The sequence below is a fragment of the Xenopus laevis genome, chromosome 7L, assembly GCF_017654675.1.
Source record: "Xenopus laevis strain J_2021 chromosome 7L, Xenopus_laevis_v10.1, whole genome shotgun sequence".
NCBI classification, from domain to species: Eukaryota; Metazoa; Chordata; class Amphibia; order Anura; family Pipidae; genus Xenopus; species Xenopus laevis.
Genome location: NC_054383.1, coordinates 55,437,481 through 55,463,468, shown reverse-complemented (window position 1 = coordinate 55,463,468; position 25,988 = coordinate 55,437,481). Strand labels below are relative to the sequence as shown.

The 25,988-nt window shown below is 37.8% G+C and overlaps 1 protein-coding gene across 5 annotated transcripts in view; it reads right to left on the bottom strand.

Annotated features, from left to right (window-relative positions):
• Positions 1-25,988, bottom strand: part of dlg5.L (discs large homolog 5 L homeolog) — a 206,457-nt gene that overhangs the window by 129,830 nt on the left and 50,639 nt on the right. For 3 of the 5 annotated variants that reach the window (XM_018240317.2, XM_018240321.2, XM_018240318.2), the window contains 5 exons: positions 12,498-12,566; positions 5,949-6,117; positions 5,386-5,529; positions 4,719-4,905; positions 3,844-4,103 (listed from right to left, as the gene is read on the bottom strand). In XM_018240317.2, the coding sequence (XP_018095806.1) occupies positions 3,844-4,103; positions 4,719-4,905; positions 5,386-5,529; positions 5,949-6,117; positions 12,498-12,566 (829 nt within the window). The remainder of the gene's footprint in view (positions 1-3,843; positions 4,104-4,718; positions 4,906-5,385; positions 5,530-5,948; positions 6,118-12,497; positions 12,567-25,988) is intronic. The other 2 variants (XM_018240319.2, XM_018240320.2) reach the window with 1 other exon arrangement.

Here is a 25,988-nt window from a genome sequence, read left to right as displayed (position 1 = left end):
CTTTGCAGTATGGTAGTTTGGAGTAGAAAGACCTAATTACCTATTTTTGATTCGTCAGAATGTGTATTTTCCAAAAATATATGGTTTTGGGGGTCTTTGTACTTTTAGAGGGTCTTGGACACATAATACCTAGTCTGGGGGCTTTGTTCACAGAGGGCGAATCTGCAGCAGTGAAAATTCATATGCATTATTTTTATTTGGGGTCTGCAAATGCCCACCTGCTTTGGTATATCTATGCATATTGGGCATCAAACTGTTCAGTAGACTCTTGGAGACTCCCTGAGGACGGCTTGAGTTAGGAGCCGAAACGTTGAAATAAACATCACGTAAACTTTTTTTCACTGGATAAAAGACCTAGAGTGCGGTTTGTTTGTTATTTTTATATATATATATATTTATATATATCTTTTTAAATTGATTTTTGAATAAAGATTATAATTTTTTTTTTTATAATATGGAGTTTTGGGATAACTTTTTTGGTTTGAATGGTTTATCTTGATACCCAATAATATGTGGGAAATAAGATGCTGCATGGTGGAAGTTTAGAGGTGATTTTTGGAAATGTCACCTAGATCGCAAAATTTAGGAAAGGTTTGCGGCTTGGTGCTTTGGAGTAGAAAGACATGCATACCAAATTTGGATTTAAGGGAATGTGTACTTTCCAAAAATATATGGTTTTCTGGAGTTAACCTACTTTTTTCTACCTTTGTCCCCCCCAGGAAGATGTAAATGTGTTGAGTTTGCAGTATCTAGAATTACAGAACTGATAACTTGAATAGGGACCCTAAAACATAGATTTTGGGGTCCCTATATGCCACATGCTTAGGTAAACCTATACATATTGGCATCAAACTGTTGAGTGGAATCCTGGCATTTATATTTAGGGTATTTTACATTGGTATCTAATGATGTGTCGGAGATATGATGCTGCAGATTGTAGCAATTTTTCAAAAAATTCACCAATTTCTATTAAAAAAAAAAAATTCAGGAAAGACTTGCAACTTGGTAATTTGGAGTACATAGATATATTTACCCATTTTGATTTGCCAGAATCTGCGCTTTTTAATGTATAGTTTTCTAGGGTAAACCTACTGTTGAATGTTTGGTCTTGAAATCAGAAGTATGCAGTTTTGTGGAGTGGTGCTTTGGAAATTTGGTAGTGTACTGTTTGGAGATTTTAATCTATACCAATGAGATATCTCCATAAAACTTTATATATATATATATATATATATATATATATATATATATATATATATATATATATATATATATATATATATATATATATATATATATATATATATATATATATATATATATATATATATATTAGAAGTGGTAGAGATCGCACTCACAGGTCTTAATATAGAAAAAGAAAATTTATTGTGGACAAGTGCACTTGTCCACAATAAATTTTCTTTTTCTATATTAAGACCTGTGAGTGCGATCTCTACCACTTCTAATTGATGTTACCGACCTTGGACTGCACCCAGGCACGCTTGACCTCCATTTCGTGAGTGCCGGTTTTTTACTTTACATTATATATATATATATATATATATATATATATATATATATATATATATATATATATATATATATATATATATATATATATATATATATATATATATATATATATATATATATATATATATATATATATATATATATATATATATATATATATATATATTTGGTATTGGCGCATTCAGGAGACATAGAACATTCCAAATTGTTCTTGTACATTCTGATATATGTGATTGTACTATGTGAAATGACTTTTTTTTTTCATTTTATTAGACACTTAGAAACCTATATTTTTGTGGAATTACAAAAAATTACAAAAAATTCTAGCCAGGAAAAGCCTTTAAAATGAAAGAGTACAAAATGTTAAATGGTTTGGCAGTAAAAGTACCAAATCAGCCATATTGGACTGCAGCAAAAGGGTTAAATAAAGAAAGAGTTAAATTGTTTACTTTAACTTTTAATACACATGACACCACTCTTTTCAATTAAAAGGGTCCTATGCTCAAAATACCTTTTGCCTATTGTTTAATTAAGAAATATCTATTTTTTTGTTATTTCTTGCTAAATTCTGTCAAGTGACCACAATTTTGGGAAAGAAATATGGAATTTTTTCTTATATTTGAAAAACGCAGAATTTATGTTTAACAAGTCTGTTAAGATCTGTATAAATAGGAGCCGTAGGGTGCCCAACCTACCCTTAGAGCAGGGGTCCCCAACCTTTTTTACTCATGAGCCACATTCAACTATAAAAAGAGTTGGGGAGCAAGCATGACAAATTTCCTTTGGATGCTAAATATGGCATGTGGTTGGCTATTTGTTGCCCCTATGTGGACTGGCAGCCTACAGGAAGCCTGAATTCAAAAATAAGCACCTGCTTTTAGGCCACTGGGAGCAACATCCAAGGGATTGGTGAGCAACATGTTGTTCGTGAGCTACTGGTTGGCGATCAAACCTTATAATCAATAGAATAATATAAAGGCTTTAGCGAAATCTAGGAACAGAAAACCAGCTTGGTCAAGGCGTACAGGGCGAATTACTCTTTATTTAGAATTTTGGCGCCAATGTGTGAGCGCCAGCAATCACGGCACCTGCCGTACGAGCACGTGCATCAGGACGCGCATCGCCAAAACGCGTCTGAACATGACACGCATTTGGCCACATCTGAAGGCTCCGGGACCCGACATGCCTGGAAGTATAGGCACGCACCGGTCTCCCGGAACGCCTAACAACGTCATTTATTTGCTTAGGCTGAACAAAGTATATAGTCATATACACGGGTTCTTTAGTATTCTGTCCTTCTCTGAGCAGTTTTTGTTCAGATTTGGCCTGCAAAAATCACAACTGAGTATAGCCTTTTGTGTGACCTTTATCCCATCTAAATTCAAGTAAATTTCAAATCTGAAATTCTGTAAGATCTTTCTCCATGTTTCCATTGACTTATATAAGACCTTTTATTTTTAATGTGAAAAACTGTCCAAAATATGAAGATTATTGAATATCTTACCATTTTAAACATTAATATTAATTTTCCACTTTGTGTACATCATTACGCAAATACACCTACCCCTTGATGATAACAAAAAATGTCTATTTCTGCAATACAGAAATAATATTTACCAGTATGTTTTTACTTTATCTACTAAGCAAAGGCTTATTTGTGCTGTTTGAGTACTGGGAGCCCTATGACACAGCATAACCCTAGTTACCCTTAGAAAACTTTAAATATAATGTATAGAAACATATATGGTAAACATATTTTTTGTAACTGAGAGGTCAGCCACCTTTGTCTGTACTTTAAAGTATTAATGAGAGGTTACTTTTACAGAGGCAATTACAACAAGTATTTTTTGGGCTTTTGTCACAGCATGAGATATTCCAAAAGTTAGGCAGATAAAGGTAGGTTTTTTAATGCTATCACTGACTGGCTTCTTGCAAATTAATATTAAGTGCTTTAGCAGTCTGTGTAACAATCTGTCAGGAACAAAGTTTCATTACCTTACATTTGCACAATTTGTATATTCTGCAATTGAACCTAAAGTCACATTGTACAAGCACAATCAACAAGTCCCCTGAAAAGGCCTCTGTATAATGAGCTGCCCCTTAAATCAAAGGCTGTAGCTGGGGGAAAGATTGCTTATACAAAGTGTTCTATTGTGCTTGAACAAAAAGGAAACAGGTAGAGACATAACTTTATGTTTCAGAATTTGCCATTTCAGATTCAGGAATTACAAAGCCAACATCTAATTGTTTTAAGGCAGTATATAGAATCTTTACTTTGTGGAAAGGTAAAGTGAGGTATTTTCACTTTACCTTCGCATAGAGGAGGAGAACTGATGCTGAAGGTGTATTGCATTTTCTCTCTGTTTCAGCAACCCTTCCAGTTGTTTCTGCAAGCTTCTCTTTTCTTCTTCACTCTGGTCCAGCCGACCCAGGTCTAAGTTGTGACTGGAGACCTTTTCATTGTACTGCCTGCGCAAGGAGTCATAATCCTTCTTTACACCTTCTAGCTTGTCCAGAGCAGTATCATAAAGTTTGTTGATAAGCTCGGAAGATCCATTTTGCTTGACCACCTGCAATTATAAAAACATTATTGTTTTATGTCCTTTAAACAACCTTTACAACTTGCATTATATCGAAAACAGTAAAGTTGTTAAATCATCTCCCAAAAATTGCTTTTACCGTCTTAAATTGCTAAAGTTTATCAACTGAGAGAATATATGGTTACAAATAATTGTGCTATTAATGCATGAGATACAGTGTTGATCCAAGGGCTGGTTAAACTATGAATACTAGTACCAGGAGTGATTTTGCACACTTCTGAAGCATACTGTTGACAGGTGCACATCTTCACCTTTCCATTCAGCAACTAAAACTCAGGTTGGCATTGAGAGAACAATATCAAAGATTTCAATGGGTCCTGAGAGCAACAAGATCACATCTTTGAATACACATATATGGTTAGCTGCTGTACCTACTCACATATGTAGTAGAAATGCACCAAATACATAATTTGTTGGTTAAAGCAGGTGGTTGGTCAAACACCCAAACAAAATCTGAATTCTTATTTGCATATTAAAATTTGAGAAAAAACAATTGTGCACCTAAAGGTTGCTGTGTTCAGTTCAGGACAATTGAGTTTATCATTTATAATGGATATTCCCAGTAATTCTAAAAATAGACTTTACCAGCTGCTGCTGCTGCCTCCGCAGCTCTGACATCTCTAACTGATCAGTTTCGTGCAAACACTTCAGGTCCTGACAAGACTGCTGCAAATGAGAGAACTCCCGCTGTAGCTGGGCATGTTCCCTGCGCAAGCTCTCACTATCCTCTTGCAATTGTGTCTGGTCACTCAGCGTACGGCTGTGCAAAGCACTGAAGAAAAACAACAAAAGGGGAGAAGGGGATGAAAGAAGATGCAGAAGGCAATAAAGCAGTTAGTTCACAGACTCAAAGTCAGAAATATAATATTACTGGTACTTTAGGAAGCTGGTTTATTTTGCAAGAAAAAGTGTTTAATACCCTTACAAGACGAAAAATATATTGGGTGTGTCAGTATTTTTACTTTGGCAAGAAATGTTTGATGCAATAAATGTGTGCTCTAGCCACTGACTAATGTTTAGACCTTTTAATTAAAGTAATACCCTTAATAATGTAAGATCACAATGCAAATTAATTGAACCATAAATGAACAAAAGCCACCAGTGTTAGTGTTAGTGATGCCTAGGTGAAATACCCGTACAGTCTGCAGCTGCTCACTAAACAAGGTGAACAGAAATATGGCTGAATATTCTGTGCTGCAACCCACTTTTCCCTTTGTTCTCAATACAGTGCACAAACTAAATTTTTACTCACTGATAGAAATCTGCTTCTTTTGCGGCCTCTTCACATTTTTTTAGAGCCTTGGCATGCTGGCTTTGTAGTGCTTCTAGCTCTGACATTGCTTTCATGCACTGCACCTTTAGCCTCTCATAGTCTGGAGTGAGCTTGGGACTGGACCTGGTAAGAAATGGTTATTGGTATTTGAAATTAAACTTCTCTCACTGGGCCTTTCAAGTCACAGACTTATTGCATAGACATTAGATACTTTTCTAGGACACATGCTGTGCATTATTATATTGACTGTGCTCCACTTGTTTATCTAGGTAAAAAAAAAAAATAATTGATCAAACACCAAACAAAATTATATATATATATATATATATATATATATATATATATATATATATATATATATATATATATATATATATATATATATATATATATATATATATATATATATATATATATATATATATATATATATATATATATATATATATATATATATATATATATATATATATATATATAGAAACTCTTACCAGAACAGCATGCAAGTTGAATAGAAGATAAAGCAATTTCTATCCAATTACCTGCAGTCATCAAATGTAGATCCTGGAGAAGATAACGCTAAACGTTTACGCAACTCGTCTCTTTCACGTGTCACTTGTCGCAACTGTGACAAGATCGTGTCCATCTTCTCACTCATTTGCAAACTGTCAGCTGCTGTTGGGGGAGGGGAAGAGGGTTTGTTCAGCATACCTGGAATTGTTGAGAACAGAGTAGTAAACTATTATGAATAACAACCAGGTCTTATTAAGAAATGATTTGTTGCAGGGCTGATACAGGAGCTGGGGGGGGGGGTCAAAGTACAGAAAACTGAATTGCTGCACCCTAAGAGCATGGTCACATGGAGTTGGTCCCCATCTCCCTGTAGCTGCACTGACAATCATAGCTTCCGCTTGCGTGCAGCTACTTGGTGTGGAACGGCATGAAAATTCGAAAGCAGGTATTTTCATCTGTTATCTGCTCCATGTTGCTTCATAAAGGCAGAAGCTGTAATTGTCAGTGCAGCTCCAGGGAGATGCCGATTAGAGTGGATTTGCTTGTGTCCTGAGGTTAAAAACTGCAGGTGGAGAGCAGCGGAGCCAATGCTCTGCATGACAATACCCTAAGATGCAAAATTAGGCAAAACTCCTGTTTCAAACAGGAAGTTTGGATTTTTACCGTTACATGTGCTCCCTGGGCCTTCTGTTTGCAACTTCTTACATACACCAAGAGAATTTAATTGGCCTTGATAATGTTCACATAGCTCCTCTCCACTCATATTGGTTTTTAAAAGTGTACATAATGCTCATTGTATGTGTTATGTGTTCACACGTTATACATTTCGTTTTTATATTTCCATCAAGGAGAACTAAATCTCAATAGAAACTGAAGTAGCTTAGAAATGCTGTACACCATATTTTGGGCTTTTGTACCAGCCCTTTAGCAGCCTCTGAAGATATCCTCAGTAGCTCTCCATATTCTTTTATAAAAATATAAAAGTCACAGTACAAGGTATATAAGTAATTAATTCATATTCACATTACTGTGCATGAGGCCTGAATTACTAGTATTATAAGGCTGCTGAACCTTTATGCTAGTGCTGCACATTCAGTATATAAAACACAGCATTTTCTCGTCATTCATTTTTGGATTTAGTTCTCCTTTAACTTGACTAGAGTTATAATTCCTTCAAAGTAATGGATCCCTGACTGAAGTAAATCTCCACTTGGACAAGCAAGTTTTAAACTATGTAAATGTTGTGTATGTAAGTTAGTTTGATATTCTTTGTAAAGAGTGCCTAGAACACAAAAGAAAAACGATTTAATTGGAGGATCATTTGTCCTTTTTTCATGTGACATTTAACTGTACATTGGATATAAAACATATGAGAAAGACAGGAGCTATTGTACATGTGAAAACGTTATGACACTGTCAGGGCCCGAAGGCTCCGAAAGGGATTTGCAAACCAAGGAGGAAGCACAGTCCAGAACAGTTTGAGGTATCCAAAGGGGTTATGCAAAGGAGTAAACAAAGTCCAGGCAAAAGGGTCAATCCAGGCAGAGAGGGTTCAATACGAAGAAACAGGCCGAAGTCAATACACAGGAATCCAATAGAATAACAGTAGATCACACCCAGGAACACACAAGTGGAACCTATATTTGGGCAAAGTCTGCAGTGTCCTGGCTTCTTATATAGGCCTCTTTTGGTGCCAAAACCAACGTGATGACGTCATGACGTTGGCGTCATGAAGCTGGTGTCTATACGCTGCTAAGCTGGTGACGGATCGGACAGCACGGGATCCCTGGGCGCCGCCATCTTGGATAAGCCGGCAAAGATGGAGGATGTCAGACCAGAGCGGCGGCAGTGAGTATTCCTTACAGTACCCCTTCTCCACGGGGGGCCCCAGGACCACCACGACCAGGTCTAGAAGGAAACTGTCTGTGGAATCTCTGGATAAGAAGAGGAGCACAGACTTCTTCACCCAAGAGCATTCCTCAGGAATGAACCCTTTCCACTCGACCAAGTACTGTAAGGCACCCCTGGAAATTCAAAATCCTCTTTACTTCGAACTCCTGGTGGCCCATCAACAAGAACAGGAGCGGGAGAAGTAGAAGAAGACTCAGGGATAGTTGCTGGTTTGAGGTGAGAAACATGGAAGGTATTAGGAATTTGCATCTCTGGAGGTAGTTGAAGACAAATTGCCACCGGATTAATGACTTCCACTAAAGAAAACGGGCCGATGAGTAAGTGCCCCAACAGGCACGAAACGCGCTAGGTCTTCATGTCCTAATAAATGTTTCTACTTTTTACATTTGTTTCTTTATTTTTGGAGATCCTCACATCCTTTTGGATACAGTGTTTCCGATGAACTTGGGACCAAGTTTAGATGTAGGAACTCAGATGGATATTCCTGGTGGAGAGCCAGACCCTATCGCTAGGAGAATACAGAGGAGCAGAAAGTATTTTCTTATCGGCAAACTTCTTTTGAGAAGTTGAACTTTTCACTAAGTTGGCTTCAGTAGCGTGCCAGATAGCTGACATGTGAGCAGCTTGGTCATTGGCTGCAGGAACATTAGTGCAGAAGCAGGTCTTGAGGAAAGGCCAGAGGATGTTGTCCATAAACACAGAAGGAGGATGATCTCTCCGAAGAAGCATGCAAGGCATTGTTATGAGCAAATTCAGCCCATGGGTGCAGATCCGCCTAATCGTCTTGACATAACGAGATATGACACCTCAAAAATTGTTCCAGAGCTTGATTAACCCTCACAGAAGCACCGTTGGATAGAGGATAACTGGAGAGAAATGTTGAGTGTCTTGCATAAAGATCTCCAAAACTTCGAAACAAACTGGGAACCTCTATCGGACACAATTTCAAGCAGAAATCCATGAAAACGAAAAATATGTTGAATAAAAAGTTTCGAAAGTTCCACAGCCAAAGGCAATTAATGTATTGATATGAAATAAGCCATCTTGCTAAATCTGTCCACCACAACTCAGATAACAGTGTGCGCCAAGGAAACAGGAAGATCTACGATGAAATCCATTGCCAAATGAGTCCAAGGTCAAGAGGGTATGGGCAAAGGCTGCAATAATCCTTTGGGAGGGGAATGCCCAGATTTAGATGTGGCACATATGGTACAGGAAGACACAAAGTCCTTAACATCTTTCCGAAGGGAAGGCCACCAGACGAGGCAAGACAGAAGTTCAGCTGTCTTTCTAATCCCAGGGTGACCAGCCTGTTTGGAATTACGAGATTGACTAAGTATGGAGTGTCAAAGTTCAGGAGGCACGTAAGCCACCCCCAAGGGAGTATCCAAGGGTGCAGAAGATTGCGCAGACAGCAACTGTGAAGCCAAGGAAGGGAGTAATGCTGCCACAATCTTAGCTGGAGGAACAATGGGTTCAGGATCTCCGGTGCTGGAATCTTCAGGAATGAAGCTTCTGGAAAGTGCATCCGCCTTCTTATTTCTAGAGCCAGGACGGAATGTGATGACAAAGTTGAATTTAGAAAAGAAGAGTGCCCAGCGAGCCTGTCTGGGATTCAGGCGTTTGAGCGTTTGGATGTATTACAGATTCTTATGATCTGTGAAGATCGACACTGGTACAGTAGATCCCTCCAACAGATGTCTCCACTCTTCTAGGACAAGTAAAACAGCCAGCAGTTCCCAATTACCCACATCATAATTCTGTTCCGGAGGCGAGAATTTTTTGGAAAAGAAAGCACAAGGATGCAACTTCCCAGCACAAGGTAGACAACACTGCTCCAGCCCCAACATCCAAAGCATCAACCACGATGAAGAAAGGGAGAAGAGGATCAGGGTGTCAGAATCACAGCAGAGGAGAAAGATTCTTTCAGTGATTTGAAAGCTTCCAAGGCTTGTGGAGACCAGCATTGAGGCTTTCCCCCTTTTCGAATAAGTGATAGAAGCAGGTGATGAAGAGGGGCGGATGAATCCTCTTTGAAGATTCTCCTGGATGTATTCCTTCATCGCTTTGGTTTCAGAAGGAGAGAGTGGGTATGTACTTTCCCGAAGGGGCATTGTGCCAGGGAGAAGTTTGACGGGGCAATCATACGACCGGTGAGGAGGAAGAGTCTCTGCAGATCTTTTGTTGAAGACATCAGAAAAGGCTTGATAGGCAGAAGAGAAGGAAGATCCGTGACAACAGAAGACAACTTTAGGAGGGAATCAGCTGGAAGGCAGTTCTGTCGACAGAAGGGGCTCCAGCGGAAATTTGAGCTGCAGACCAGTCAATGACAGGATTATGAATGTGCAGCTATGGTAGTCCTAGCACCACTGGAGTTGATGGGCAGTTGATGAGAAGAAAAGACAGTCTTTCTGTATGCAAAGTGCCCACCTTAAAGGGTAACTCTAGAGAGGACTTGGAGATAATAGCAGATGAAAGCAGTCGGTCATCAATTGCTAGGACTCGTACTCTAGAGCCTTTCCAGTCAGACACCCCATTAAAGAGTATAGAGTATTCCTTACAGACACCCCATTAAATATTCAGTTCTTTATTAAGAAATGTTCACATATCGATGTCTAATCTTGTTTTTATTTATCTCTGGAAAAGAAAGTAATTTAATTGAAGGTACAAAAATTAACCTTGATTTACTCATTAAACAAACTATATAAACAAAAATGTGTATTCTAACTGAGGAAAAAGTTAGGACACTTTACCCCCCCCACCCCAATAGCTAGTGTCATCCCCTTTGGCTGAAATAAATGCAGTGAGATGCTTCTTGTAGCCATCTACCAATCTCTGACATCAGTCAGAGGTAAATTTGTCCCACTCCTCAATGCAGTATTCGTTCAGTATTCTTTCAAGATGTTTGAGGGTTTTCTTGCATGTACAGGCCGGTTCAAGTCCCCACAGCATCTTAATGGGATTATGAGCTGGGCTTGACTCGGCCACTCCAGGACTCTCCATTTCTTTTTTCATTTTCAGCCAGTCCTTGGTGGATTTAATGGTATGTTTTGGTCATTGACATGTTGCAGGGTCCAGCTCTGCTTCAGGTTTAATTTTCTTACAGATGTTCCTCAAGCACCCTCTGCTAGGTCCTGCTGCAGCAAAGCATCCCCAAAACATGACACTTCCACATCCATGCTTCACAGTTGGCATGAGGTTATTTTCCTGGAATTTGGTTTATGCCAAAAATCTCCTCTATTTTGTTGTCCAAATAATTTAATTTTAGACTCATCTGTCCAAAGGACATTAATCCAAACTCCTGGTCTTTGTATATGTTCTCTCTGCCAAACTTCACTCTGGCCTTGATATTTCTCTTAGACAGCAAAGGTTTCCTCCTTGCACACCTCTCATGCAAGTAAAGTTGTACAGTCTCGTTCTGATTGTAGAGGCATGCACTTCCACATCAACAGTAGGAAGAGCCTGCTGTAGGTCCTGTGATGACATTTAAGGGTTTTTGGAGACTTCTTTTAGCATCTTGCGGTCTGCTCTCGGGGTGAACTTGCTTGGACAGTTAGACCTAGGCATGTTGGCAGTTGTTTTGAAAGTCCACCACTTATAGGCTATTTTCAGGACAGTATAATGGGTGATTTCAAATTATTTTGAGGTCTTTTTAAATCCCTTACAAGACTGATAAGCTGCTACAATCTTCTTTCTAAAGGCCTCAGACAAGGGTAGCCACCTCATCCCTTTAAAACCATACACTTATGGAATACACAGGCTGCATTAGAATTAGAAATTCATTTGACTGAACTGATTAATGTGCAGCCATGCATCATGCATCTAAATGAAAACTCCATATGTGTTCGATTTTAAAGGGGTGAGGTGGCAACTCTACCCTTAGACAACTCTTTTGATCTCTCCATGGTGTCAGCTCAGCAGTCAGGAGCACACCAAGGGGGTTATGTAATAAATGGCACTAACTTTGTCCAGGAGCAGTAGCCCTAAGCAACCAAACAGCAGGTAGAATTTACTAGTCACCTGTTTAAAAGCAAACATTTGGGTATGTCCGGATTTATTCCTCACAAGAAATTGCATTTTTTTAGAATTACATTATACAGAAGATTTAGAAAAGTATTTTCTTCAATTTTAAATGTTTAATTATATTTATTGAATGTCCCAGTATTGTTAAAATTGAGATTAAATGTCCATATGATATGTCCAAGAATGTTACAAAAACACACAGGGTGTCCTCATTTTTTCACATGACTAAGGATTTCAGCACATTTTTGTGTTTAAAAAAAACAAAAAATTAGATTTTTTTTTTTTTTAAAAAAAAAACTTGAATTTTTTGAGATTTATTGTACTCTAACCTGGAAATAGCTTGAAACAAAACACCATACACCCTCTAAAACCTGTTGAGGTCATGTGGGAGTCGATGGCAGAGGTCCCTTGAACCATTTGAAGATGTTGATAGTCTTCAAGATGTTTGAGTTTTTTTCAGAGTCTTTTGCCTGAAAACTACATTTTTTTTCGCCACAACACAATGTCACTGAATCTATTTTTTTCCATTCACGCTTTTTCTTAAATTTGAAACCATTTGAGTTGCGAGTTCATTCAAGGTATAAAAAATGCTAACATTCAACATTTGATAAATAACCCCCCTAATGATCAGGTGTATGTCTTACCTATGCTGCTTAGTGAGCCACTGCTTTCAGAGTCTGATGGCATAGTAGTGAGGACACTGTAGGTGGAGCCTGAAAGAAAGAAAATACCATCGGCCATTAAACAAATATAAAAATTGTGATTTATCAACCAAGAAGCAATGGAAAATACTTAATTTACATTATCATATGACAAAGAATTCAGCAAAAAACTGAACTTTCAGAAATATAGTTTACTGCCATGAAGCCTTATGCATGAACCCATCATGACCCATTCTCATTCATCCCCACATTTAGTTGAAGTTTTTGCTAAAAGCAAATCAGTATCGCAAAGTTCTTATCCACCCCATGCTGTATATGAAGTTGAACAAAATTAGGATCTGAAAAATAACACTGTTTTGAAAATGACAGCCCATTGTACTTGTACAATAAATGCAAACAGTGCGATGGGGAGCCCTTTCGAACACCGTCTCACATCACAAATATTTAGTAGGGCTGAAAGTTGCATGAATTGTAAAAATTTAAAATTGGTAAAAATTATTTCTATTTCAAGCTACCAAACTTCTAAAGTTAGCACGCAGTGGGTTATCATAATAACCCACTGCCTAATATTCATAAGATGCGGCATGTACAGACCCCCAAACTAGAATGCAGTGTATATGAATTCTCATGTGACTCTAATGACACTTGAGTAAGAACACTTTATGCTTCATATAGGTGGTGAATGCAGATTTATCAAAGGTCGAGGTGAATTTTCGAATTGAAAAAATTCAGATTTCTAGCTATTTTTGTGTACTTCGATTTGGGAATAATCCAAATTCGATTCAAATTTGCATAAACTAGAAAATTCGAATATCGAAATTTGTACTGTCTCTTTAAAAATTCAACTTTGACCATTGACCACCTAAAACCTGTTGAATTGCTGTTTTAGTCTTTGGGGGACCTCCTAGAACCTATTTGGGGTCAATTGGTGGACTTTGAAAAATCAAAGTTTTTTGGGAAAAACATCTAATCGAATTTGAGCGAATGTGCTATTCCTTTGATTCGAATACAGCCAAATACGGACCTATTTGTAAGAAAACGGACCTATTCGCCCCAAAAAAAAAATGACTTAATTTCTGTTGGTCATTTTGAATTCAAATTTAAATTTCATTGTACTTTTTAATACATTTCAGAAAACTGACTAAAACCTTCCATTTTACTACACCTTTTCATCAAGTCAATAAATATAAACTACAAGTGCGCTTTATGGTTGTAAATTAACAACCAACAGCTGTGCAGAACTGAGAATGCAACAAATTACTTATAAGACGACCTATAAAATGCAATAAAATTATAATAATTCATACATTACAAAAATATATTAGTACTTATACCAGTGACACTGTGAAATAAAAATAAATTTAGGAAAAAAAATATATATATACTTGGGAAATGAATGAAATAATAATGTGTGTGAATGCGTTTCCTATTTTTTTGCTTGCACATGTGTTGTGAGTGTGTAAAAAAACTCACACCACATAAAGTACGTTTGTGTTTGAAAAGTGCAGGTGTAGGCAGAAGTGTAAGGGAGGCTACGGAAGCTGAAAAAAGCCATGTGTATAAAGATGCTTAGAGGACTAAAAACACAAGTACACTGCACTTCTCCTGGGCTGCTAGTTGGAAACAAGCAGGAAAGAAAAGTCTTTAAAATCTAGGCATCCCCCCCCCCCGGGAACTTTAGTAGATAGTAACATTTATGATCTGTGGCAGGTTGAGAATTTACTGCCCAGCATGTAAATGTTATGAACTGTGGCGATTAAGTGGTTAAGTGCCGTCCCATGATGTTGACACTCTTATCTCCTTACATACAGTGGTGTGAAAAACTATTTGCCCCCTTCCTGATTTCTTATTCTTTTGCATGTTTGTCACACTTAAATGTTTCTGCTCATCAAAAACCGTTAACTATTAGTCAAAGATAACATAATTGAACACAAAATGCAGTTTTTAAATGAAGGTTTACGTTATTAAGGGAGAAAAAAAACTCCAAATCTACATGGACCTGTGTGAAAAAGTGATTGCCCCCCTTGTTAAAAAATAACTTAACTGTGGTTTATCACACCTGAGTTCAATTTCAAAGTTTATAAAGCCATTTCTAAAGCTTTGGGACTCCAGCGAACCACAGTGAGAGCCATTATCCACAAATGGCAAAAACATGGAACAGTGGTGAACCTTCCCAGGGGTGGCCGGCCGACCAAAATTACCCCAAGAGCGCAGAGACAACTCATCCGAGAGGCCACAAAAAACCCCAGGACAACATCTAAAGAACTGCAGGCCTCACTTGCCTCAATTAAGGTCAGTGTTCACGACTCCACCATAAGAAAGAGACTGGGCAAAAACGGCCTGCATGGCAGATTTCCAAGGCGCAAACCACTTTTAAGCAAAAAGAACATTAAGGGGCCGATTCACTAAGCTCGAGTGAAGGATTCGAATGAAAAATACTTCGAATTTCGAAGTATTTTTTGGGTACTTCGACCATCGAATGGGCTACTTCGACCTTCGACTACGACCTTCGACTTCGATTCGAACGTTTCGAACGAAAAATCGTTCGACTATTCGACCATTCGATAGTCGAAGTACTTTCCCTTTAAAAAAAACTTCGACCCCCTACTTCGGCAGATAAAACCTACCGAAGTCAATGTTAGCCTATGGGGAAGGTCCCCATAGGCTTGCTAAACTTTTTTTGATCGAAGGATTTTCCTTCGATCGTTGGATTAAAATCCTTCGAATCGAACGAAAAATCCTTCGATCGATCGAACGAACGTTTAGCGCTAAATCCTTCGACTTCGATATTCGAAGTCGAAGGATTTCAATTCGAGGGTTGAATTTCGAAGTATTTTTAACTTCGAAATTCGACCCTTAGTGAATCTGCCCCTAAGGCTCGTCTCAATTTTGCTAAAAAACATCTCAATGATTGCCAAGACTTTTGGGAAAATACCTTGTGGACCGACGAGACAAAAGTTGAACTTTTTGGAAGGTGCGTGTCCCGTTACATCTGGCGTAAAAGTAACACAGCATTTCAGAAAAAGAACATCATACCAACAGTAAAATATGGTGGTGGTAGTGTGATGGTCTGGGGTTGTTTTGCTGCTTCAGGACCTGGAAGACTTGCTGTGATAGATGGAACCATGAATTCTACTGTCTACCAAAAAATCCTGAAGGAGAATGTCCGGCCATCTGTTCGTCAACTCAAGCTGAAGCGATCTTGGGTGCTGCAGCAGGACAATGACCCAAAACACACCAGCAAATCCACCTCTGAATGGCTGAAGAAAAACAAAATGAAGACTTTGGAGTGGCCTAGTCAAAGTCCTGACCTGAATCCTATTGAGATGTTGTGGCATGACCTTAAAAAGGCGGTTCATGCTAGAAAACCCTCAAATAAAGCTGAATTACAACAATTCTGCAAAGATGAGTGGGCCAAAATTCCTCCAGAGCGCTGTAAAAGACTTCTTGCAAGTTATCGCAAACGCTTGATTGCAGTTATTGCTGCTAAGGGTGGCCCAACCAGTTATTAGGTTCAGGGGGCAATTACTTTTTCACACAGGTTTGGATTTCTTTTCTCCCTAAATAATAAAAACCCTCATTTAAAAACTGCATTTTGTGTTTACTTGTGTTATCTTTGACTAATAGTTAAATGTGTTTGATGATCAGAAACATTTTGTGTGACAAACATGCAAAAGAATAAGAAATCAGGAAGGGGGCAAATAGTTTTTCACACCACTGTAGATGTGTGTGAAACTTACATTGCATGTGAGAGAGTGATGTGAATGACGAACAAACTCTATAAAGTGCTGTATAAAATGTGTTAGTGTTAAATAATAAAGGATGATAATATACCATGAGCTGTGCAGTACCAAATGGTTATTCATTATCTTAACTTCTCATACTCAGACAAGCATGTTGCCACATTATGTAACTAATAAATGAGTAAAATTGCTATTCATGTTAAATTTAAAGGTGATCTCCATGTTTATTGCACGGTGAAATAAAATATACATTTACAAAAAAAATTCTACATTTTGAAACTTTAACTTTGATTTTTAGCAAGTCAGGAAAATGTAAGGTTACTGGTATTTAGAAATGGTAATTTTGAAGAAAAAAAGTCCTAATTTTTTACTACATATCTGAATAAACGTATCAACTTCCTCTAACATCTATAAGCAAAGTAGGAATTATTGTCAGCAGAGGTTTGAACTTGATAATGTTATTTTTCTTTCAAGTTTAGACTACTTATTATTGTCCAAACTGATCAAAGGAAAGGGCATGTTCTAGTTAGTTTTTGTTGATACCTGTCATAAGTAATACAACTAAAATCCACAATAAATTTTGAACAAAGAATTCTCAGTATTGGTAGACTGTCTCTAGTATATATCAGTTTGCAAAAACAAAGTGAAATAATGCCTTTATGAAAAAGATAAGTTAAATGTCTATATTTTCAAGACGCTCAGTAGTTAATAACTACTACTGCAGTACAGTATTTTATTTGCTTTCTTTCAGAAGTGTTAATTTAAACATTCAATTTACAGTCAGACGGCCACACTACTTTACTGGTGTGAATGGCAAGCTACACAGGATCAAATAGGCTGCTGATTTCAGCCATTACTCCACTGAATATAACATCACATTTTACTTTGTACTTGTCAGCTGACCTGGAGTGAAAGGGTTATAGAAGAGTGCAGAATGACTGCACTTTGGACACAAAAAAAAAAAACAAAGGCTTACTTTTAACTCATTGATGAAACCAGTCAGCCCGGGTTTGCTATATTATAGTATAGGACACTACTAGTGTACTGTTACACTGACTTCTGTTCAGTCTAAGAAAGTGGAGTAGGAATAATGGGCATCAAAAGAAACAGGAGAAGAGTAATAAGGAAAACTAAGAGAGCTGGGTGGGGACTAGAAAATGTAAGCTAACAAAAGGCAGAAAATTATTCGCTGCAAAGTAGCAGTTATTGCTAATTATACAAAAAAGGAGTATGTGCATGTAAGTTGAATCTGCTATAATTTATAATTCTCTTTGGAGAGTTTTTTTTAAGGATATTATAAGTTACTGAGGAGTTTCATGACCACATAAAAACACGAGGCCGAAGGCCGAGTGTTTTTATACAGGTCATGGAACTCTGAGGTAACTTATAATGTCCTCATATTTTGCAACTGGGGGTACTTTATTTATTATAATACACAAGTTTCAGTGAGTCATGTGACAGAAATGACATCAGAACATTGTTTCTGAAATTATTAAGTTTATCTTCACTATGCCTCTCTCAGCATCTGTTTCTCTTCATTCTGTCTTCATGCAGCAGTTGGGTGCCATTGACAGTTAAATCCAATATATCGCATAGGGGGTCTCTTTTTGCCTAGATGTAGTAGAGCTCACTCTATGAAAATCACCAGACATCCTGTCTCTCTACATGCAGGATAGCTGCAAAAGGCAGTTATGTTGTGTGTACTAGAATTCATTATTTGAGTGAGCTCTAAAACATCTGCTAGAAAAAGCCCCCCTATAAAATATATTGGATCTAAATGACAATGAATATCTGACACCCAACTGCTGCAAGAAGGCAGAATGAAGAGAAACAGATAGTGAACAGAGAGAGGGATAGTGAGGGATAGTGAACATAAACTTGATTGTTTCAGAAACAATGCAGATTATTTAATTGTTTGTATTTAGAAAGTTTCTTATTTCAGTATGATGAAGCTTATATGAAATTTTCATTTGTGATAGTTCCCCTTTCAGTATGTACTAGAACATGTTAAGATTAACAAAGGTCTGGGGCCAGATGGTATTCATCCCAGGGTAATTAGCGATCTTAGCTCTATGATTGCCAAACCTCTTTACTTAATTTTTCAGGATTCATTGAGATCTGGCATAGTGCAGAGAGACTGGCGAATTGCTAATGTGGTGCCTCTATTCAAAAAAGGATCCCGTTCTCAGCCTCAAAACTATAGGCCAGTTAGTCTGACGTCAGTGGTAGGAAAGCTTTTCGAAGGGTTAATAAAAGGATAAGATACTGGACTTCATAGCAAATCATAATACTATGAGTTTGTGCCAGCATGGTTTTATGCATAATAGATCTTGCCAGACTAACTTAATTTCTTTTTATGAGAAGGTAAGGGATGGCAGTGGATGGGATTTTCTTAGACTTTGCTAAAGCATTTGATACAGTGCCACACAAAAGGTTACTGGTTAAATTAAGGAATGTTGGCCTGGAATATAGTATTTGTACCTGGATAGAGAACTGGCTAAAAGATAGACTACAAAGAGTGGTGGTAAATGGAACATTGTCTAATTGGACCAGTGTTGTTAGTCGAGTACCGCAAGGGCTCTGTACTAGGTCCCTTGCTTTTCAACTTGTTTATTAATGACCTGGAGGTGGGCATTGAAAGTACTGTTTCTATTTTTGCAGATGATACTAAATTGTGCAGAACTATAGGTTCCATGCAGGATGCTGCCACTTTGCAGAGTGATTTGTCTAAACTGGAAAACTGGGCAGCAAACTGGAAAATGAGGTTCAATGTTGATAAATGCAAGGTTAAGCACTTTGGCAAAAATAATATAAATGCAAGTTATACACTAAATGGCAGTGTGTTGGGAGTTTCCTTAAATGAGAAGGATCTAGGGGTCTTTGTAGATAACAAGTTGTCTAATTCTGTGCAGTGTCCTTCTGTGGCTACTAAAGCAAATAAAGTTCTGTCTTGCATAAAAAAGGGCATTAACTCAAGGGATGAAAACATAATTATGCCTCTTTATAGGTCCCTGGTAAGGCCTCATCTGGAGTATGCAGTGCAGTTTTGGACTCCAGTCCTTAAGAGGGATATAAATGAGCTGGAGAGAGTGCAGAGACGTGCAACTAAATTGGTTAGAGGGATGGAAGTATAGGTATGGGTATATAGAATTTAATTAAAAGTAGGGAGGGGTTTGTGTATGGATGCTGGGTTTTCATTTGGAGGGGTTGAACTTGATGGACTGTCTTTTTTCAACCCAATTTAACTATGTAACTATGTGGTTTTAATCTTGTTTTGCTAGCAAATCCCCAGAGTGAGCAGACTTAGTAGTTAGAAAGACTTGCTAAATACACATTCGTATAATTCTTTCAAGTGTGATTTAAAGGAACAGTAACAACAAAAATTAAAGTGTTTTAAAGTAATGAAAATATTATGCACTGTTGCCCTGCATTGGTAAAACTGACCTGTTTGCTTTAGAAACATTAGTGGTTTGTGTGCTACACAAACCACTAGTTCATATAAACTAGTGGTTTGTGTAGCAATGGCGGAAATTGAAAAAAAGACTATATGGCACATGTTACATAGTGGATAACAGATGACACCATTATGTTCTATAGAGCTTATCTACTATCTGCTGTGTAACCTGAACCTTTTCTCCTTTGAATGGCTGCCCCATGGCTACACAGCAGCTTATTTATATAAACAACAGTAGTGTTTCTGAAGCAAACACACCAGTTTTACCAGTGCAGGGCAACACTGCATTGTATTTTCATTACTTTAAAAACACTTTTTTTTATGTTACTGTTCCTTTAATCATTCCAAATCTCTGTTGCTCTGTAGATGGTATAGAATGCCTAATGCTCTTCAATTGAAGGAAACCTAAATTCGTTGGACACAGATTTTTGTCAATTGTCTGTAAGCAGTGCTTGAATTAGGGTAAAAAAAATTCTTGGCTGGTAATTCAGCTTCTGCAAACACAGCACACCACCTGAATATTGTGTGCTGTAAGACCCCCAACAGTACAAAGACCCCAAAAAACCATATTTTTGGAGAGCACACATCTGTTGAATTAGCTTGATAAAACATTATACTGCTTATGCAGATACATATGGACACCCTCTTAGAAACTAGCAAAAATGACACTGACACCATGCCAATTATGAACAGTATGTTTTCAACATGGGGGGCAGTGAGTCATGCCATAATCAAAGCTAAGCATTAGTCATAGCCTCTTAAAGGTAAACAATACCCCCAAAATGAACACTTAAGCAACAGATATATCATATTAAGTGGCATATTAAAGAATCTTACCAAACTGGTCTATATATTTAAGTAAATCTTGCCCTTTTACATCTCTTACCTTGAGCCAACATTTCGTGTTGGTCTCTGTGCTGTTTTAGAGATCATCTGACCAGAAATACTACAATTTTAACAGGAAGAAGTGTTGTCTGTTAATTGGTCAAAGTCAAAGTAAACTTTGTCATCTCAGCAGTATACGAATATACAGTGAGACGAGACGACGTGGCTCATGTGACCTAACAAGTATGGTTCGTTACGATCCCAGGGGGCGGCCCTTATTTTTTAAAATGGCAATTTTCTATTTATGATTACCCAATGGCACATACTACTAGAAAAGTATATTATTATGAAAATTGTTTATTTACATGAAGCAGGGTTTTACATATGAGCTGTTTTATGAAATATCTTTTTATAGAGACCTACATTGCACTTCCATTTTCCCCTCATTAGCAATATTTGCTTCATTTTTTTAACACTTCTAAAAGGAAAGTTTTACATCTTGTCTCCACATGCATGCAATAATTTGGACAACCAGGGAAATTGTAGCTACTTCATGCTTAGTGCTTGCAAGGTAGATAATTAGATTACCATTGGAACAATAAGCAGAAGATAATGAGAATTCCACTTACCTTCTTTTTGTAAATTACATTTCTACTACTCCAGATACATCAGTACAGTTCTGTACTGCTTGGCAAATATGACTGAGGAGGAAGTCAGGTGGTTTTATAGGTCATGATTAATTTTGATTGGTATGGTATAGGTCCTACCTTCTTGTCTGGGAGGGGTAATACTATCCATTTGTAATGACATGTAAAAGATGCATTATAAAACAGAATTATATTATGAAGGGGGGTGTTCTAAATCAGGGCTGTCCAACTGGAGGCTCACTGGCCAGATGTAGCCCTCCAAAGATGTTTTATGGCCCACAGTTTGTCCTAGGGCTCCACAGACTTCATTGTATATCATCATTTTAATATAATCCAGCCCTCAAAAATGATGTATGAGAATAAAAGGGATGGTCACCTCATCTTCCTCATATGTGTAGTAAACTACACTAAAGGGTATACCCCATATATCTTTGAAAAGTACACATTCTGATGTAAAAATGAGCAAATGTGTCTTTCTATTTGAAAACACCCAAAGACAAAGATTTGTTAAAAAAATTTTATTCAATTTCTGAAATTCACCACTATTGCATTTGTATTTCACTTTATCTCCCCACATGTCTTTAGGATTAAAATCAAATAATATATCAGAAGACAAATATCTAGCCAAGGAATCAGATACAAGAATATGTTAACAATTGAAAAGCACTACAAAGAAAATTTTATACCAGTTTCTATTTTTTCTGTCATAAGGTAACATTTTTAAACTTTTGTCAGTAAAGCTGCTGAATTTGAAAGTCTCCTACTCTGCATAAATCAAACTATTTGCTATCTTTTATTACCGTGAATTAAAATATAATTCTCAAGAGGCCTGATAATCCTGTAAATTGAATCTGTAAATTGAATCTGTAAATTGTATTGTTTAGTGATATGTCATAGTTTGATGATTAGTGAAATAATGTAATTTCTTTCACAGAATAATGTACCTAATCTTCTTCTCAATGCACATGCAGTTGCTGTTGTCACTTACTGAGCTTAGGGACCAACTCAAAATATACAGTTCACATAGAATATAAATGTCACAATGAGGATGATTAGTAATTAATACAGATAATTACTACATGGCAGCACAGAAAGCAGTGCAACTAGCATCAGAATTTAATAATCAGCCCTGTAGCATCAGCTTATATTACAGGACAACCTCATTTTCTTCTTGATAATTTGCGACAACCACTAAACTTAGCTTCTCAACAGCTGCTCAGAGCACACTGAGGATGTGTTGCAGAAACTTTAGGCTGGTCCAATAAGTTAATTACATACAATATGGCATTTTAACAGTTTTCATTTTTAGGGTTTAGAATCTGGATGTTTAATTTTTAATTTTAAAAGGAATTTTATTATACAGCTTTTATGTCTGGGTGGCAGGTTCCATTTAAGACTCATTTACATTGCGCTACCTTGTTAGAAATGCTCTTTTCCACTAAGCTACACCTGTTCTTTATAGGAATGCTAAATTCTTCCAAACACAGCCCCTAGTGATAAGGTTGGTGAGGGCTCAGGCCGTTGTTGAAGGCAATTGTCTCCAATTTTTCTGTCATGAGGTAAAAATTTTAAACTTTTGTCAGTAAGGAATTTGAAAGTCTCCTACTCTGCATAAATCATAAACAATTTGCCATCTTTTATTACTGTGAATTAAAATATAATTCACAAGAGGCCTGATTTTCCAGTAAATTGTATCTTTTGTATCTGTAAATTGTATTGTTTAGTGATAGGTCATCAGTTTGGTGATTAGTGAATTAATGTAATTTTTTTCACAGAATAATTTACCCCCTTTTTAAAATAAAATTCACCTTGTAGTTTCATGACCTGTATGGTTGTGGAATTCCTCAGTGACTTAAATGGATTACAATATCTAATCATTTCCCTGAAAATTAGCAAAACTGTAGGAAGTTTCACAAAACAGTAAAATTTCAACCAATGCATTGGGGTCAATAGGTAGAAACAATTACGATGCACCTGGCACCCCAAGAAATAATTCCAAATTCTATTTTATTGTGTTAATCAAGCAAAATAAAATTACACTACATAATTTAGGTCATACCTGTTTACTTCATCTGATTAGAATCCACAATTAGAGAATACATGCAGCTACCATTTTGTGGAAACTGGTACCAAGACAAGCTTTGCATCATCAAAAAATCTAATATACCAAAAAGGGGGAGCTGATGTACATGCCCAGGCTACACAATTATAGACAGTAAGTAGAAAAGGGGAATGTCAGTACAGCAGTGACAATAAAGGAAGTGCAATAATGAAAGTGATTACTGTGCCGCAGGCATAGAGGAGAGGAAAGCAATATGAGTGACAGCTAATATTTTATAAATTAGCTTTTAACAGGTATGGATGTTTTATTAAAGGAAAACTAAAGCTTAACTAAAGATGTAGTCTAGAATTGTTGTACATTATGTTTTGGCTTTTTATACCAGCCCAAAGCAACCACAGCCCTTAAGTAGGGAAGCTCTGTGTCTCTAAAGATGCCCACAGTAGCACCCAAGCTTCTTCTCTGCTGATTCACTGCACATGCTCTTTGCGGTTGTCACTTACCAACCAGACAAATAAAAATGGTTGTGGCCAGTTGCACATTACCAAACGGCTTTTGTTGTGTGTAGACTTCAATAATGCAATAATGTGCACCAGTCTACCCCAAGAGACGGTGTCAGAAATTCCACACTGAAGTATTTAAAGGGACAGGCCCCATTTTTTTTCCTACTTGTGTAAAAGACTGTTCCCCGATAAAATGGAGGAGATTATAAAGCAACTGGTTGTGGCAAATGCTACTCAGCAACAAACAAATGCCAGTTTGCAGCAGGGTACAGCTGTCCAACAGGAGGCAATCCGACAAAAGCAGGAAGCGAACCAGTTGCTATCTGCACAGGTGAATGCGCTGACAGAGGCCACCAATGCAGACCGAAAAGCCCCAACCAAGGTTGAGCAACAGTTGGTGAAAGTGTGTTGGCCATCCTATGGTAGCGGGTTCTGGGATGACCTCTCTGCGAGCAAGTTACTTTCTACAACAATTGATCCCAAGCGATGACTTGGAGGCATACCGGACTACTTCTGAAAGAACTGCAGAGAGAGAGAGTTGGCCAAAGGAACAATGAGCAGGACTAGTGGAACCACGTTTCTGTCTGGAAAGCCACAAACAACATATTTAGATCTGGATATTTTGATAGTTCTCTTGCTAGGGTTGATGATGAGCAGACGGACTGTGATAATTCGAAGGCTGAGATCCTCATCTGGTTGGGGGTGACCCTTTCAGTCCAGGCCCAATGCGTGCACTGCTGGACCTACCAGGTAGAAAAGCCTCCCCACTCCTAAATGCATGATCTTATACACCTAACTAAGAAGTGGTTACAGCCTGAGATCCTCACTGGACCCCAAATTGTGCCATGACTAAGTGCCCCGAGTGGGTGCGAAACGCGTAGGGCGGATGGAGATGATATACATGTTTTAACTTAGTATAAATAAAAATATTTTTTTTAACTAATTTTCTCTGGTCCTGTGGATCCGTTTGAGTGCCGGTTGGCCCAAATCCAGGACTATGCCAGCATCCCATAGCCCAGACGGCAAGAGTTGCAGCTGCACCCGCTAAGACTGTTCCGTTGGGGATAGGGGGCTGGAAAGTATCAAGGGCCATATAAAGCTGGAGAGACTGTAGGCACCAGATCTGGAGACTAGCATTGCCAGGAAGGTCCCTGCCTAATAACAGACAAAATCAAGAGATTATAAGGTGTTTCCATTGTCAAATGTTGGGTCATACAGCTGCAAATTGTCCAGGGAGAGAGGAACCCATGCAATGTGATTTTGTTTATGCAAATAGATGACAATCTATGTTTGTGCAAGCAGTTTGTGCTGCTGTGCCTCAAACTGAAACTGAAAAACAAATGTGTTTCCTTTCTGTGGAAGGCAAGCAACCGCTTTATTAGACTGAGGCAGTTTGGTCACTTTTTTAAAGTCGGACCTTGTTCAACCCAAAAAATGGCAGGACAATATGATAGGGGTAATTTGTACCAGACATGCAGGCCACTCCAGATTGAAGGTAAAACAGTCTTGTTTATTTTTTCTCAAATTCAGGTTAGGCTTTCAGCCGCAAACAGTTGCACAGAAAACAAAACAGCTTCACTTCAGCGGTATATAAGTCCAAACATAAGAATCGTTACTTGCCAAACATATAACTTCCAGTCTTTAGGGAATGAACGCTCCAGTCTTTTAGGGAAACAGCATTTTCTGTTCAACTCAGCAGTGAGTTACCACTCGTGAAAAACTTTAATCTGCTGCTCACCTCCATTAAAACACCCCTTGGATGTCCAGCCCACCTCTGGCTGGTTAACCCCATGGTGTCTCTTAAAGGGATCCTGTCATCGGAAAACATGTTTTTTTTCAAAACGCATCAGTTAATAGTGCTACTCCAGCAGAATTCTGCACTGAAATCCATTTCTCAAAAGAGCAAACAGATTTTTTTATATTCAATTATAGAGTGGAGAATGCCATTTTCTCCCTTGCTGCCTGAGTTAGGGGTATTTGCCAATACCCTTTGGAGAGGTCCAAAGTGGTGATATACCTGACAGGACCCAACCTCTCTATAAGTTAGTCTTCCCTGGGCATGGGATAGGCATCAAATTTGGAAATTTCATTGAGTTTTCGGAAATCATTGCAGAATCGCAGAGTACCGTTGGGCTTGGGTACCAACACAATGGGACTCAACCATTCACTCTGTGACTGTTCAATAACTCCTAATTCCAACATTTTTTTTACCTCCTCTGGGACAGCCTTCCGGCGAGCCTCT